The sequence below is a fragment of the Coenobita brevimanus genome, chromosome 21 (genome assembly GCF_032717465.1).
Source record: "Coenobita brevimanus isolate Jiangsu-jjx chromosome 21, ASM3271746v2, whole genome shotgun sequence".
In the NCBI taxonomy this organism is placed as follows: domain Eukaryota; kingdom Metazoa; phylum Arthropoda; class Malacostraca; order Decapoda; family Coenobitidae; genus Coenobita; species Coenobita brevimanus.
In genome coordinates this window covers 16338194-16356758 of record NC_136974.1, presented here as the reverse complement: position 1 = coordinate 16356758, position 18565 = coordinate 16338194, and the positions used below count along the sequence as shown (strand labels likewise).

The following is an 18565-nucleotide window of genomic DNA, read 5'->3' as shown; positions in this document are numbered from 1 at the left end:
CATATAGCTGGAGATGGCGTTGGTATATTATGTGGGTAATAGGGCTTCGATTCAATCTCATGGAGTACCCGGTTGTACCAGTGACATCCCATGATCCTGCAGAGACACTTAGTACCAATGGAGTCAGTTCGCCGCTTCAAGTCGCTGTTTAGTGTCCATGTCTCACAGCTATAAAGTAAGACAGGGAGCACCAGCGCCTTGAAGATCCAAACTTTCGTCCTTCTACACAAATAACGACAGCGCTAAATACCTGAATTGAGTGAATCTATAATCCCGTAAGCCAGACCAATGCGATGAGAGATCCCATTGTCTGATCTACCGTTGTTATGAACCACATTACCAAGATAAGTTAAACTTTTCAAGACTTCTATATCCTCACCATATGCATGGACTGACTGAACTGCTTCATCCAACAAGCCACCAAATGCCTGGACCTTGGTCTTGGCCCAAGAGACCTTCAGTCCCATGGCTTCGCATTCTCGTGAAATTCCTCGAAGGCACTCTGTAGTATCTCCAGCGACTATGCTAGGATAACTGCATCCTCAGCAAAATCATGGTCAGTAACCCGGAAATAGCCACTGATACCCCACAGTGTCTTTGACTCACAGCCCAGTCCAGTACCCAGTTCATACACGTGTTGAAACGTGCAGGGGCAAGGACATTTCCCTGTCTTACACCAGAATTCACTGAAAAGAAGTCGGATGTTCCCCCCCCCCCCAACACTTGACAGCACTCTCAGTGTTTGAATACAAACCAGCAGTCAGTCAGATATTCCCTGTGGGGATCCCACGGAGTCGCAGGAGTTTCCATAGTACCTTCTGATTTATTGAGTCAAACATCTTCGTGAGATCCACATAGGCTGCTAGACCCAGTCAAAACTCAAGACTACATTCCACAAGAACTCGACGAGCTAGGATACAGTCAACAGTAGACTTCTTGGGTGTGAATCCGGATTGCTCAGGCCGTTGAAACTTTAGCAACTGGTCCCAGATACACATCAGGAGATTGTGAGCAAGAACTTTGCCTGGCACACTGAGCACTGTAATATCACGGTAGTTACTACAGTCATGCTGGTTTTCCTTTTCCTTTTCAGATAGGCTTGACCAAACCCTTTGTTCAGTCAGGAGGAATGATACCAGTCAGCCAAATAGCTTTTATGACTGCAGGTACCTCCATGATCATGGCTTCGTCCCCTGCTTTGATCAATTCCACTGGGATGTCACAAGCACCAGCTGCTCTGCCACTTTTCAACCTAACCACTGCCTTCTGGATTTCATATAGAGAAGGCACGGCTTCACCAACTGGTGGAACAGCAGTCAATGGTTGTACAACAGCTGATGGAAGCTCTCCACTGGGAGGTTCAGCCGTATGCATTTGCTCATAGTACTCTACCCAGCGAGCTCTATACTCACTTGTCCCCAACACAAGCCGTCCATCTGCTGTCCGAACAGAGTTAACCTGAGAGGTGGGTCTGGAGTGGAGTTCTTTAGGGCTCAGTAGGCAGGTCGAAGGTCATTTGCATGAAAACGGCCTTCCACCTCCTCAGAGATTTCCCTGACATACTTCTCCTTGTCCCTTCTCAGTGAAACTCTTGTCCGTCAAGTCAGGAAGTCCGTGCTGTTCCCAATCTTCAGCCAGTCCGGCAGCACGACTCTCCTCACCTGTGGTCAGCATCCCCAGCAAGATGAATCCCCTCCTTGATCTCAGGCAGTCTCCAATACACTCATCAGCTGCTGCCAGGGTACCACGCTTAAAGATATCCCATCGTTCAACAGGATCCTCAACAGTACTGAGCACTTCAAAACGATCTGAGACTGCCACTGCAAACTCATATGCCTACACTTATCCCTGAGTTTCTCAAGATAGAACCTTTCTTGGTGGCATCTTGAGAATCTCTTAGTTCTGATTTGTAACCTTAGAGTAGCAACAACAATTCTGCAATCAGTAACAAAGAGCTCTCACTCCTGTAAACCCTGCAGTTCTGAAGGATCCTCCAGTGAGTACTACCACGAATGTGATCAATCTCCTAAACCCCTCCGGTACTAAGATGCCAAGTCCAGCAGTGGATTTTAAAAGAGGGCTATTATGATCTTTCCAAGGTAAATCCCGAGAGAATGAAACCTCAAGTATGTTTAAAGATGATGCAGGATTGAGTTGGATATTGGTAAAGGTTAAAGGATAATCCTGCAGAAGATTTTGTCGTCTTCAAACGATGTAAGAACTGAGTTTTTGATCCAGAAAAAATAAAGCTGCTTTTACCCCAGTCAGAGATATGAGCCAAGTCAGATGGTTATGCCATAGATTAATCCCTTGTTTATTGATGTAATTGCCGAGATGGACACGGCAAGAAGCGGATGGAAAGGTGAAGGGTTGAGTCATCAGCGTGTGAGTGGATAGGGTTAGATGTACATCTTAAAATGTCACTGATGAATTGAAGGAAGATAGTTGGTGATAGGACAGAGCCGTAAGGAACACCACTATTGATAGCTCTAAGAGAAGAATGGTGGCCGCCTACAAGAGCAGCTATAGAACGACCAGAAAGGAAGCTAGAGATGAAGGCACAGCTAGAATGATAGAAACAGTAAAAAGGCCGTTTGAAAATTAAAGATATATGCAAGATTCTATTGAAAGCCTTTGAGATGTCAGGTGCAATGGCAAACTTTCTTCAAATTCCCGAAATAAGGATGACCAGGGGTCTGAAAGGAAATATTGCATAAGATGGAGTTACCTCCCACACCGTTCTGGCAAACTGCAAATGACCACACTTCCTCTTTTACAGTACCGCCACCTGCCCTAGATATTATCACTTTGATTTAGTCTTATTTACTCTCAAACCCTTGGGTCCCATTCCGCATCTTCACTTCCTAAATATCTACTCCGCCTCCCTTACATATTCTGCAATCATCACCAAGCCGCAAAAATACCCCCGCTAATACCAATACACCAATCCTGTATGAGACAGCCCTGGCATGTATTCAATATGGATTGTGGGTGTTAGCGCCGAAGTGGTGACATTTGGAGATATAGGAGGACTACTGGGCCTTGGGATAGGTCACTGTCTCCGAGAAATGGGCCCTGAAGCCTTTGCCCAGGGTCGGACACATTAAAAAAAAAAAAAAAAAGTCATCAGCATATATCACCTCTTATAGGAGTCCATTTCTCAAGTCCCACGAGAGCTTCAGGCACAATGGCAAACAACAAGGGGCTCAAGACTGACCCCTGATGAACAGCAACAAATCTCCATTCACTCTCAGCAGGGTGCCAGCACGCACACACATAGGCATAGCCACTATAACCAGCCATTCCTTGATCCCAAGCTTTCTCAGTGCCCGCTTCGCTATCTCCTTATGGGCCTTTGTCAAATGCCTCCTCCAAATCAAAGAAAACAAAGTACATCTCACCTTTCATGCCTCGGCCCACCGATGATGGAGGAGGCATTTAGTGACTGGTCTGTCTGCCCGTTCGTGCGTTGGTCCATGCCTCCGTAATACATTTGTGACCACGATATCTCCTGAGCCCCTCGACGGATTTCGACCAAACTTCTGCCAGTGATGCAGGATGAAGGGACAACGAACTAATTAAACCAACAAGGTCATGTACGTTGTATGGCGAGTCAGTGCGCAAGGTTTGGCAATGGCATACCGAATGACACTTTGTATCGACAGCGCGGAGCCCAAGTTCTCGGCGTTTCATTCCTGAAACTATCAGACAATGAATATGGCATCAGTGGTCCCTTTGCCTCTCATAAACCCAAACTGCATCTCATCAGTATTCACTCTTTCCTGCATCATACCTTCTACGACTCTCCATTATCTTCATTATCTCGTCCAAAAATGTTATACCTGTATAATTTGCTCATTCCTGGACATCGCCCTTCCCGTTATACACATCTCCAGTCACACGCTTCAACCAAGTATCTAGGACAACATACTCGTATATAATCGAATTTATCAGATCAGTATTAAACCCCACTCCTGTATCTCCTGAGGCCGTCAACATTTCAGCAGTCGACCCAGACACACCCGCCACCTTCGCCAGCTGCATCCTGTCTATTGCCATGCTCACATTAGGAGCATCAATCAAAGGCCAAGGGTTAAACACTGGATCCGCTGTCTCCTAACCTTTCCTGTTCGTCAAACTCTTGATTCAGCAGCAGGGCATAGTGCTCTCTCCAGGTGCTCTAATGTCCTTACTGTCCATCATTACCTTTCCTTCATCTTTCTTCACACACTGCTCACCTATGATATACCTGTTTTCCCTCTTCATCTGATCTTCCGCCTTAAATACCACATTTTTGTTCTCAGCACTGTTTAGGGTAAGCAGTAAATGTCTCTAAGACTCGGATTTGCCCTGTATACCTCCATTCTAGCCCTGTGCTTGGCGGCCAAGTATTCTCTGTTACCACCCCTTTTCCATTTCCCGGAAAGTCTTATTTCTCATTGACTGCGGCTTCTAACCCTCATCCCGCCACCATGTTACTTTATGTCCAGGAACGTCCCCTTGTCGATCAACACACTGAATCAGTAACTCTCAAAAAATTGTTCCTGAGAGCTCTGTACTGTTCACTGAACACTTTCGTCACCAGCTCCCTGCTCAACCACCATTCTAGTAATCTCGTATTAGAAGGTATCCCTTACTGCTGTTTTTTTTTTTTTTTCAACATCCATGTTTCCTCCTGGGTGCATAGGTCCTCCTCTTCACTACCTGCTCCATCAATACCATGTCTTATATAATATTAACGGCCATTCCCTGTGTACTATTCAGGCTACAGGTAGTGGATGATATGACATTCATCTATCAGCAGGGTAGCCAACATCTGCAAGAAAAGAACCTCATTTTGTGGTATTTTTTTATTCATGTACGGTACTATAATATTTAACATACCGTGCACCGGTATTCTTTGGAACAAAGGTAGTGATTTTACGTCCCTACTGTATGTACAGGTATTTATACTCAAGGTAAAGGGAAGAGGAGCGAAGGAATGGGAGAGAGAAGGAGGAAGGGAGAGAGACGGGCGAGAAGGAAGGGAAGGGTTAGAGCCATACTGTTGAATCTGGGCGAAGGTGCATAGAGGTCCCCAATATTTATGATTATTTCTCAAACATTTGAAAATAAAAAAAATATGTCTGGTCTATCTGTATCGTTGGTGGCTTCAGTTACAGTTGTCGCGTAAATGAACGTCGGATAGTAGAGGCTTGATTACACTTACATAGACTCAAGGTCAGTAGGGGAGAATAATTTTGTGGTCCAGTGACGAACAAAGGTTCGTTTAATATTACGCCTCTTTCTACATCTCAAGTTCCTCCACTGACTAAAATTTCCAAGCTGACAGAGACCTAGTATGTAGCTGTGCTCATAAATTTCGCTCTTTGATATGATGTATTAGGGAAGAAAGAGACGGATGTGCCCTAACTGTAAAGCAGACACTAGAATAGTAAGTGAACTATTGTCCCTGGCCGTCCATAGTGTTCATAATTTTCCCGCATTCGCGTTTTTTTTTTTCCCCTGTCTGTATCGTACTTGGCCCAGTCTCAAGAAGGAAAGGGTTTGGATGATCATTATAATGATGATGGGGATACTTGCCCTTTGGGACTGAGTCGCTTTTGCGTTACAAAATCTACGTAAGTACTCGCTACGTAGGTAGTAGTTTTAGCTGAAGCAGTAGTAGTAGCAGTAGCAGTAGCAGTAGCAGTAATTGTAATTATTCTTATTCTTATTATTATTATTATTATTATTATTATTATTATTATTATTATTATTATTATTATTATTGCTATTATATTATTAGTATTATATTATTATTATTATTATTATTATTATTATTGCTATTATATTATTAGTATTATATTATTATTATTATCATTATTATTATTATTATTATTATCATTATTATTATTATTATTATTGCTATTATATTATTAGTATTATATTATTATTATTATCATTATTATACTTATTATTATTATTATTATTATTATTATTTATTATTACTATTATTATTGTTATTATATTATTAGTATTATCATTATTATTATTATTATTATTATTATTATTATTATTATTATTATTATTTAAAAATTTATAATTTCCATTATCTTTTTTATTATTGTCTATCTGATACGTTCATGTGAAGCTACAGAATTTGGTGAAAGTTTTTGCCGTATCAGATAGGACAGGATTCCGGAGGTTTGAATGATGAGTGAATGGAAGCGTGGCTCATTGGACTGGGCAAACTTGGGCTGTCTGGACGTTGCTACTCCTCATCCTGCCCTAGGATGGGAAAGGAAGGAGGAATAATGAAAAAGTAGCACCAAGCCACTGGCTATATGGCAATGTAGAAGTAGAGGGAAAATAAAGGCTGCAAGAAACATGGAAATATCAAGAGGAGAGGTGGGACAGAAGAGCAGAAGAGGACAGTAAAGAGAGAGAGACTAGAGACAAAAAGGCCACTTTTAGTCGCCTCTTACGACAAGCAGGGATACTGGGGAAGTATTCTTTCCCCTCCTCCCCAGGGGGCCTAGGATGGGAAAGGAAGTTAGGATGATGATGATGATTTATAGATTATAATTATTATTATTATTATTATTATAATTATTATTATTATTATTATTATTGCTATTATTATACTCGAAATCTAAAAACGAAATAAATACTAGATATACAGTAGGTAATTACTCTTAATAACTTCCTTGTTTTCTACTTGGTATAGCACGAGGCTTTGCTCGATCAGAAGTCCTCAGAGAAGTCTTCAGAAGAGGAAAAAGGAAGAGAAGAAGAATGGATGGAGGAAGATGAAGGGATAGGAGGAGAAGTAAGAGTGGAGGGAAGGGAAGATAACATAAGAGGAAGAGGGAAAGAATATGGCGAGAGGAATGAAAGGAGAGGAGAGAGAAGAGGAGGACAAGGAAGAGAGGAAGGCAAGAGGGAAGACTTGCTGAGAGATGTCCTGCAAGACAACATGAGGAAGAAGAGGTGAGGAAATTTGCAAGTATATAGGCAAGTAGATGGGTAAGTATGTGTGTAGGTAGGTGAATGGGGATTAAGGCTGGCAGATAAGGATATGGTCAGACTGTGGGTAAATGTACAGTTTGGTGGGATGATAGGTGGTGAGTATGGATACGGAGTAGGTATATGCAGTAGATGGTGAGGAAAAGGTTGATGTCGAGGTTGATGGATGGACAAGCAGGTGGGTAAACAGGAATGTTGATGAAAAAATAGGTTGACAGGTCATTTATAAGCTACTGGTAATACCAATTTGAGTGAATGAGGATTTGAGTGATTAATTTGCCGTGAATGTTGGTGTACATCAGTGGTCATTCTTGAGCCCCTTATTGTTTATCATGGTACTTGAAGCCCTCTCACGTGATTTCAGAAATGGATTCCCGTGGGAGATGTCGTATGCCGATCATTTGGTGTTGATGGCAGAGGTTGAAAGGGAGGCGGAGGTTGATTTAGGAAGTGGAGGGATGGTATGGGGCACAAGGGCTTAAGAGTAAAAGCAGATAAACCTTGAAAGCACTCAATGAGCGCATACCTCTGCCAATGATGTTATCATTAAAAAGGATCCAGATCCGAATCCGTGGAGATAGGATCCAGATCCGGATACGGATCCATCTCCGCCCCAAAATTTAATCATTTCTCTCTTGGTCCACGGCCCACCATTCCACAATTTCATTGAAATTCATTGAGAACTTTTGGAGATACTGTGCGCGATACACAGGATCAGGATCAGGATCAGGATCCGGATGCGCCCCCAAATTTAATCATTTATTCCTTGGTTCATGGCCCACCCTTACACAAAATTTCGTCAAAATCTGTTTATAACTTTTTGAATAATCCCTGATCCGGATCCTTGGATATAGGATCCGGATCCTCCCCAAAGTTTAATTAATTTTTGCTTGATCGATGGCCCACCTTTCCTTGGGCCACCCTTCCACAAAATTTCATCAATATCCGTTCATAACTTTTTGAGTAAACGTGCTAAGAGACCAACAGGCAAACCAACCAACCAACGCGGGGTTATACATATCCACCTTGGCGGAGGTAACTAAGGTGACTGCATTTAGGATTGGTGGTGGTACTGTCAAAAAAGAGGGAAAGTGGCCACGTGTGGTTTGCCACAAGGGCGTGGGAAGTAATTGCATCATGTGCAGTGTTTGTAATAAGTGGATACACAAGCGATGTAGAGGTATTAGAGGTAGACTGCGAGTTATTGAGAGCATGTGGAGATTGTCAGGCGTGATGAGACTGATCTTGATGATGAGTCTCTTGAGTGTGTTGAAGAGTTTTCTTACTTGGGAGACACGGTATATGCTGGAGGTGGGGCTGGATCTAGTTGTGTGGCTCGAGTGAGGGGTGGTTGGAAGAAGTTCATGGAGCTGTTGCCTCTCCTGACATTGAGAGGGCTTTCCCTCCGTGCTAAAGGATCTTTGTATGCGGCACATGTTAGGAGTGTAATGCTATATGGTAGTGAGACCTGGGCGTAAGGGAAGAGGATATTCGCAGGCTCAGTTGTACAGAAATGACTGTGATTAGGTAGATGTGCAGTGAGTCCTTGAATGCGAAGCCTCGGGGGTAGGTTAACGATGGACGAGTTAAGATGAAGAATAGTACTGGAGTATATTGGTGTTGTGATGAGGAGAGGTAGACTGAGATGGTTTGGGCATGGGCAGAGGATGGAGGACAAAAGTGATAAGTGTGAATGATGGGGGTAGGGCTGTGAGAGGCAGGCCGAAAAGACGGGACGAAGTCTAGAATGTGACCTCAGGGATAAGGGACTAAATAGGGAGGCTGTCAGAGATCGAACAGCATGGAGAGCTGCCATTAGGTGAGCAAGGCCGACGCATGCAAACATGTTGGAGCCATTATAAACGAAACGAAACGAAACGAACGAGAGAATGATAACCACATCAAGAAGCGATAATCAGGCAGCAGCAGATTCCATTTTACTTCTTGCGGGACGTGGGGTAGGCACCTCAAGCTACGCCTCCATAGTTTCAGAGCACTTAAAGACAGGAAATCGACCTAAACCCCTGATAGTATTTTCAATCCAACCATCACTTGGAGAAAGAAAAGAACAAAGAAACTAAGTTGAGAAGCAGAACACAGATACCTAAAACTACAGCTAATATTTAAAATGTATGATTCAGTATCCCTTAAATGGGGTGCTGGTGTTGCGAAAATGATTACCAAACAACTGTTAGGTGAATGAAATCTAACAGTAAATAAGATAGGAAATAGAGGGAACACAGAAGACTAAAGTCACAACTCATCAACTATATATGATCTGGGTATTCTAAAATACCAAAACACACACAGAGGAGATTAAAAACAAATGCTAAACTATTATAGGTCAAAATTGATTTGCGAACCGAGAGGCGGAGCCAGAACTTTCACTTTCGTGTTTTTTCCGATATCCGGCATAATCGGATCATTTTCCCCTCCCCAAACACAATGTATGTGTCAAGTGTGATATAATTAGAAACGGGCATTATTAACGCCTCTCCCTAAATTTTTATCTTCACCTGTGACTTTAACTTTGATCGATCTGCACTATAAAAACAATTCCTTCTCGGACCTACACACAGTGTATGTGCGCCAGTTTTTTATCCAAACAGGATGAGGCATTACCATTTTGTTTTATACATACGTACATACATACATACATAAATACATTAAAACCGACCCAATCCCAAAGCTAGTCTTCTCCGTGGTTAATAATAATAATAATAATATTATTATTATTATTTTTTTTTTTTTTTATTATTTTTATTCAGCCATAATTCTTTAAATACCCTGTGCTCAGAAACTCAGATGAGTGTTGCAAAGTGAGGTAAGAGAGAAGTTAAAGCAAGTAAATTTAAAACTACACATGTTAGCATGCAAAGCATTTTAATTTGGCTAAAAGTAAGCCATTGCTATCAGAAAGCGATAATTCTGCCAGTAATAACTTTCCAGTGGTCGAAAAATTCTTGGTAGTAATATAGCCAACGCCTGACGATTTTATTCAGCTAAAAAGGAGTCGGCTGAAACCTACGAGTTTCAACATGTATGAAAAGAGATATAGGTAAAAAAGTGTCCCCGCTTCTTGTAAAATCAATTGCAGAACATTTTCAGAGCGATACACTACAATAACTAAAGTAAAACACGCGAATAACTACAATTCTTTAAATGCGCGTTGGCTAGAGACCGCGATAAATGCTGAGGTGCGTGACAACTTTGCCAAGAACCTTGTTTATCCCGTTAGAGCGGGAGAAATTGTCAGGCCACACTGCAGGATCATTCAGACACATCCTCTGACTCCATAATGTCACTATGCAGTCTTGGCTGCTCTCTCTCTCTCTCTCTCTCTCTCTCTCTCTCTCTCTCTCTCTCTCTCTCTCTCTCTCTCTCTCTCTCTCTCTCATTTACCTGAAGACGTGGTATTTATTGCATGCCCATCCTTAAATCAGACCACCTTCGTTGTACAACTTCTTCAAACTGCCACCCATTTTTCATATTTCCTAAAGAAACTTTTGCTCCATATTCATACCCTCTAGAGAAATAGCACTAATTTGCCCACATTTACCTACCCGGGCACATTTCTCTACTGAAATTGTTTCAGTATTTCATTTTCTATTAAAGAGAAAAAAAATCCATTTCCCAACCTGCTCTAGCGGTGGAAGGTGTTTTATGACGTATATACCTGTGACAGCAATGATAAGTACACAGCAAAAGAGAATGAAAAGGAAGGATACTCTGCGTTCGGAGAGGAATGAGAGGGCGCGACACAAAGCTGGGATTGGAATGTCGGGGAACTTTACTCAAGGCAATACTTTGTGACTGCTATTGCAAAAAGAAAAGCGATAATGTCAACAACAAAAATACATCTTTAATCTTCATGAACGAACACCGAAAGAACACTTGTGATGTTTGTGTTTCAGTATTCGTATAGCAACTCATCGGTGAAATTTTTGTATAATCCAGGTCTAAACTCTAAAAACTCTGTTGATGCTGCTTCTGTTGATAGTTCGGTCTGTGAAAAAGGTTCGTCTAATATTTCCTCGGTTTTGTTTTTCACATTCGTTTGCTGACCAATATTCCTAGGCAGAGAGTGGTTTGGTGTGTTACTGCTCATAGGTGATTCTCTTTGATATGATGCGTCAGGCAGTGACACATGCTCTAAGTATGAAGCAGACGCAGTAGAGCAGTGAACGAACTTTTATCCTTAAGTGCATTAACCCTTCTGCTACTGCTACTAAAAATAAAAATAAAAATAAACGTATAGGTACGGATAACAATTACTTTATACGTCTGGGACTTAATATTAGTACCTTCTCAATCCAATTCAATATTACTGGTAAATTTAACAAGATATCATTAGGTTTTACTCGTCTTTGGCTCTGAGCAAATAAATATCAATATCACAACCTTTCCAGACCATTTGAATACTCGTATCACTGGTTAGCTTAGTAATGTCATTGGATTTTTGCAGTTACGAGGCAGTGTTAATTCTTACCCTTAGTTTAACAAGATCATGTTAGGTGTGATAGTTCCGAAGCAATGTAAAGAAACCATTGACGAAAATTTTACATTCCTTACCCCTCTGATCTCCCAGATCGTGGACAGACTGGCAAAGGCCTTTTAGGGCGTCTCGACTACTCTCTTCCCCTTTCTAAAATACTATAGCAGTAGCTGTGTGTCTGTCTGTGTGTGTATTTTGGGCAGCCGAAACTATCTATCTATCTATCTATATTGCCAGACGCCTCAATCCCTCACGGGATGGCCACAAATAAATCGCCTCCATATCGCCCTTTCCCCCGCCATTTCACTGCCCTGCTCCCAACTCACACACCCCTCTCTCATATACCTCTCCACCTCATCCCTCCATCTCATCCTCGGCCTCCCCCTCCCTCTTCCCCCCTCCACCTCACTCACATACTCTCTCCTCATCAGTCTCTCACCCTTCATCCTCTCCACATGGCCAAACCACCTCATTGTGTTCCTCCTAACGCTTCCTATTACACCCACATCCACACAACAACGCTCCTTTATATCCTTATTTGTCAGCCTGTCTCTCCGTGTGACTCCACAGGCTCCTCTTAAATAACTCATTTTCACTGCTCTCACTCTTGACTTGTGTCCTTCCAACAACGTCCAAGCTTCACTTCCATACGTTGAGTTGGTATCACAACACTGTCATGTAACTTTTTCACTTCCATGATCAATTCCCTGTTTATTATCACTGCTTTCAAGGAACCAGCAACTTTCTTCCTTGTACCCTTTCAAGCACTTCACCTTCCAAACTTCCATCGTTACTCATCACACTACCCAAGTACTTAAACGTACTCACATTTTCCAATTCCTCACAATCCAACCTCACTGTACAGTACATGCACTGACTTCACCTCTCTCAAAGACCATCACTTTACTCTTCCTTACTGTACATTCACCTTTAGATTCCGTTTCTTACACACTCTCCCAAACTCATCCACCCCTTGCAGCTCCCCTTCGTCTTCACTCAACAACATAGTATCATCTGCAAACAACAGCACAGGGAGTTTCCAAACACTACCCTCTCTCTCCAGGGCCACTCCAACATCCACTACCCTACCTTGTACCCCATCCACGTACAGATTGAACAACCATGGAGACATGACACATCCCTGTTTCAACCCAACCTTCAAAGAGAAAAATTCACTCAGTTCACCATACACACGCACTGCAGCCTTAGCACCATCATACATACTCTTCACAGCATTCAACAACTTCCCATCTACTTCATATATTCTTAATACTTTCCACAATCCTTGTCTATCCACGTTCAAATCGCACCAAAATTGGCACAAAAATCGCCAAAAATTCACTGATTTGAAAGAAAAAACTTGGTCCCATCACGATTGAAAAACTTTTACTATATTTAATGAACGATCAAATTTTGACCAAAAACGCTGCTTCCGGCGCCCGATCGGTTGCCATGACCGAGTGGTTAATATCTTGGACTTACGTGCGGACATCTTGGGTTCCATTCCCGAAGCTGCAAATAACATAATCATTTGGTTAGGTGCAAAAAATCCAAGTGACAACGTTAGACTAGAACAGCACATAAACGTGACTCGGATTACCTGAAATGATCACAACGCACACGCGAAGTGCGACAAAACTAGTGAGAAGCACAAGGAAACGATTGCGAAGCATGAGAAAGCTAGCACACAGCGCGAGGGCCCTCTGCAGGAGCAAGAAGCACTTGTCTAATAAACTATAGCAGTAACCGTGTGTCTGTGCGTGTGTGTGTATTTTGGGCAACCGAAAATACACATTCAAATCGCATCAAAATTGGCAAAAAAAATCGCAAAAAATTCACTGATGTGAAAAAACTTGGTCCCATCACGATTGAAAAACTTTTACTATATTTAATGAGTAATCAAATTTTGACCAAAAAACGCCGCTCCGGCGCCCTGTCGGTTGCCGTGGCCGAGTGGTTAATATCTCGAATTTGCGTGCAGACAACTTGGGTTCCATTCCCGAAGCTGCAACTAACACAATCAATTGGTTAGCTGCAAAAAATCCAAGAGACGTTATACTAGAACAGCACATAAACGTGACTCAGATTACCTGAAATTATCGCAAAGCGCACGTGAAGCGTGAGGAAATGAGTGCGAAGCACGAGAAAGCAAGCACGCAGGGCGAGAGGCCTCCACAGGAACAAGTGCGAGAGGGCCCGAAGGGCCCACGAGTACTTGTCTATTGCTACAAATCGAAAAACAATGAGAATTCCTTCTTATCGTAACCACTTCCCTCCCCTAGCAACGGAGGGTAAAGAAAATATTGTTTTAAAGCAAAACTCAACATTCCAAAGCAGACTGGCAGAGGCTTCCAGGGGCGTCTCCAGCACCTTTTACGGCTAGAATAAGATGTATAAAAACAAATCCATTGTACTGTCCTTTTTCCGTACGGCCCCCTGATTCGAGGAGAGACTGGTACAGATCAATACAGGCGCAGCGCTTCAACTGCCCTAGCACGACGAGATGAAAAACTGTCATAGAAAAGAACACCAAATCTTCCTTAACTCGACAGTCCTCCAGATTAGAGGAGAGGGATGGGATTTATGTTCGATTCCCTTTCATATTTCGGAAATATTTTTGCAGAAAGAAGTAGAAACATGGGAAGACTTTGCACTATTCTGTCTTTGTCTTTCGTACAACAAAAAATCAGAGTTATAAGAATGGATAATAAGTTTGTTCATGAAATTCACACCAGACCAGCATATGTTTCCAGAGGCTTAACGTTAATAATACCCTGTCATTTTGTGCTACTAAGAAAAGAAAAACATAAACGAATAACCCTATACGTCTCTTATCCGAATGGTCCCCTGATTTTGAGGACAGACTGACGCAGGTTTCCATGGTCATCTCAAATTACTTTTACCACCAAGAAAAGAAAAGGAAAAAAAAAAATCTCCATGGCGCTTCTCCTCGCGGAATCCCCAGATTCGAAGACAGAATGACACAGACCTCCCAAGGCGTCTGTAATGCCTGCTGCCACTACTCCACGACAGGGAAGGTCATTAATCTCCTGCCGGCGCTGACATAAGGTTGCCGGGAACTGCTTTAATTGAGTCTCCGGCGTGTTCTCGTTTTCTGTGACTCATTTACGTTATGTTCATTGTTCCAAGTCTGTTTTCAACTTTTACTGCTATTTTGTGTGTGTGTGTGTGTGTGTGTGTGTGTGTGTGTAAAATTTTCTTGCCCAAATCTCCTTTCAGAGTATATTTTAAACTTTCCCCCAATTTTATATTAAGTTCAGAATGTATTTTCAACTTTGCCTACCCTAATATTGTTTTCATTTATAATCATGTTTTGCATGTTCTATGACTCTTTCTTCTGAAATAACAACACCGATGACTTCCACAACTCTAAGCCTGTTTTCTAGAATAAGCTTTCTGTTTCGAGCCTATTTCATTATTTTGTTTCCAGCCAGTTGTGTTCCAATCCCGCTATTTCTCAAGCTTAACCAACACTTCAAGTTTAGTCTTCACTACAATGGACCTATCCTATTCGTTGTACCATTATTTCCTACGAGACGGCTTGTTTCATGTCTTTTTAACCACCGTCTTAATCCCTTGAATACTGTGACATCTCTTATTTGTCAACCTTTACCTTACCCATCTGGTTCGAGGAATCGTCAGATATTAACACAAAATAAGCATGAGATACATCATATAAGTGAAGGGGTTGTCTGATCACCGTTCTAAGTTTAAATTTCACACATCAAAGAGGAAAAAGTTCATGGTCGTCTAAATTCCACTTAAAATTCTAAGCTTCACATATGAATCTATGGTCTTAATTCCACGTACAGTAGTTCCACCGCTGTCATAAACTTAGACTGTTTCCACAATAAGTAAGATCAAAAGTATAAAATTGCTACTGAGACTAACACAGGAAGATTTTGTTCAACCGACGGATACAGTTGAATTCATTGTTAAAAGCTGTTTGCAAATAAGCTTTTTCCTGCGACTTAGATATTTTGTTCAAATTACCAGATATTTATAACAGAGAGAGAGAGAGAGAGCCCCGTAATCATATGGTTGACTTCAGTACGATTAACACTTATTATTATATTCTTACTGCCTTTATAGAATCCTTTCTGCTTAGGAGAGACCCGCTGTAGTGAATGGAATGGAAAAAAGTCCCCATTAACTTCTTCAGTGCACTGAGATTCAAATTACCCTTAGCCTGGTATATTAAGCACACACCACACCTCTTAGTTAAGCAGTTACGTATATCGGTCTATAACAGGGGTTCCCAAATGAGGAGGGGAGAATTCTCCCCTGTGAAGGAATTTGGACAGCCGGGGGGGGGGAACAGTAAACTAAAACAGCCAAAGTAGGGTTTTTTATGTTTTGATATATTTTATGATGAAATGCTGTTTGGATTTTAAATTGTGCCTTTTTAAGAGCAAGGTCAGGATTTTGATCCTATGCTAATCATCGTGCCACAGAAAATACAAAATCTGTAGTGTTCCCAAATTTTTAAACAAATTTGCTTAACACAACTAGATTTCTTACCGCTACATTAAAAGCACCGCTAAAAGTATGTGAATAACTCTAAAATTTAGAATTATTAAAAATAGCTCCCAATGAAAGGGAGAAATAATTCCCCTTTTGGGGAGTTTGAGGGAGGAGTCATCAAAAATTTTCTGGCAAGAGTGGAGAATGACCTAGAAAAGTTTGGGAATCTCTGGTATATAGCCAGGTGCCTTGATCCTGGAAAGGGCGATCACAAACGAATTGTCTCCATATCAGTCTTTCCTTCGCCATCAGGCTGCCCTTTCTCCAACTCTCACCACCCTCCCTCATATACCTCTCCATACCATTCCTCCATTTTGTCCTTGGCCTCCCCTCCCCCTCTTCTCTTCTGCCTCATTCAGATACTCTACTGCTCAATGTCTTTTTACATTTTCTCCACATTACCAAACAGTCTTAAGGTACTTCCAACGTTTTCCAACACATTCACAACACTCCCACAATGCTGTTGACTTTCTCATTTGTCTATATACCTCTCACTTTACTCCACATGCTCATCTCATATAACTCTTTCCCACTCCCTTTACATAATATTAACATCTGTCCAACCAGCAGTGTCCAAGCTTCACTTCCTTCTACTAGAGTGGGAATCACAGTACTGCCATCTAACGCCTTCTGTACTCCCTTATTCCTCACTATTTTCCTAGTACTTGCCCGCAACCTTTCTTCCCTACTGCACCGTTTCTTGAACTTTATCCTCCAAATTGCAGTCATTGCTCATCACAGTACCTCAGTATTTAAAGGGACTTACATTCTCCATTTTCCGGAAAATTCAGTCTCATTATGCACCCCGTAACTTCATTCTCTCTCAAGACCTTTAATTTATTCTTTGGTACATCCACTTTTAAGTTTCTTTTCTGACACATCCAAATTTACTGACGAAGTATTGCAACTATCACTCATCTTCAGTTAACAGAACAGTATCATTAGTAAACAACAGTTAAGACAGTCAGAGAATGGGCATGTCTTTTATATCATTTTTTTTTTTTATCTTTCAGTCCGAGGGAGGCAAGAGGAAGTGTGGATTTGGGGTACCTACGCACCGAGGTAAGCATAAAAATAATTGTTTATCAATTCCCCAGTTATACGTACCTCTATTTCTTCCTATTCCAGGTTCTGTGGTTTGTATTTTATTATATAAGCATTTTTACTTTAAAGTCACTTTTTATCCGTGGACTAAAAAGGTACAATATTAATTACTTTTTATCAGTTCAAACAAGATAAGAGAAAATAACTTCAATTTTTTTTTTTTTTTTTTTTTTTTTTTTTTTTTTTTTTACCATCTGTCTGTTCTGCTTAGATCCTTGGTGAATTGCTGATGAAGGCAATATCTATCCAGTCCAGTTTGAAAGCTCATAAGCTGCACAAAATCGCATTGGGGAAACAACGGTGTTATACTAAGGCATCCTCAGGCTGAAAGGGTTAAATAAACGAGAAGGTAATGAGCGATGATGATAGGAGAAAATGTCGAGAGTACTCGTAATGGTGGGAAAAGTTCTAAATTAGCTGAGAGGGAGGAATTCTGTGATATCAGACTTGGCCATGCCCATACCAGTGAAAACAAGAGTAAGCAGAGAGGAAGTACGTTGTACGACAATAAATAAATATTTAAACTAAAGGCCCCCTAAGTGCGGCTCGGAATATGATCTTGACATTGACCTACTTTCACCAATTTCGAACTCGTAGGTGTTCATCCCTACTACACACCTGAAAAATTTTGTGATGATAACTTGAGCGGTTGCGAAGTTATCGTGCAAGCAGACACAAATAAACTGAAAACTATACTAGTAGATCTTCATCCCCACTAGACACCTGTAAAATTTTGTCGTGATATCCTTAGCGGTTGCGAAGTTACCGTGGTAACAGACAGAGAGACTTTGATCACCTTTCACCAATTTCAAACTAGTGATCTTTTTTTTTTTTTTTTTTTTTTGTTCATACTACACACCTGTAAAAGTTTGTAATGATATCTTAAGTGGTAGCGAAGCTATCGTGCTAACACACACACACACACACACACACACACACACACACACACACACACACACACACAAATTGAAAACAATACCAGCTACGCTACCGCAGCTGGTAAAATCTGTAGATAAGCACAACAGATGCTAAAACAAATTTAGTTAATACAAGTACACTGCAACGCACAGAGGTTGACCACTGGCCTTGAACTGTGGCCTTGACCTTTGTTCAAATGCTTTCATCTTCGGTATACACAGTTCTCCTACTATATTTAGTTAAATCAATCATTTCCTGTGGCACCCTCGGGGATGCATAGGGCCTCGATGAACTCACACCACCACATCCTATCTTGTGCTAACTCCTCAAGATCTCCCCAACACTCATCTCCAGCTTCCCGTCTCATTGTCCTCACCCACGTCTCTTTTGGCCTTCCTCTACCTCTCCTACCAGGTGCCACCCACCCTGGTGTACCTCGTACTATTCCCTGTCTCCTATACACATGTCCTAGCCACTTCCATCGTGAGAATCTAA

General features: G+C 41.5%; 1 protein-coding gene across 1 annotated transcript in view; it reads left to right on the top strand.

Annotated features, from left to right (window-relative positions):
• LOC145392108 (serine/threonine-protein kinase Nek3-like) overlaps positions 1-931 on the top strand; it is a 68603-nt gene extending 67672 nt beyond the window's left edge. Inside the window, exon 7 of the mRNA XM_080266562.1 lies at positions 859-931. Within this exon, the coding sequence (XP_080122688.1) occupies positions 859-931 (73 nt within the window). The remainder of the gene's footprint in view (positions 1-858) is intronic.
• Positions 932-18565: the final 17634 nt, after the last annotated feature.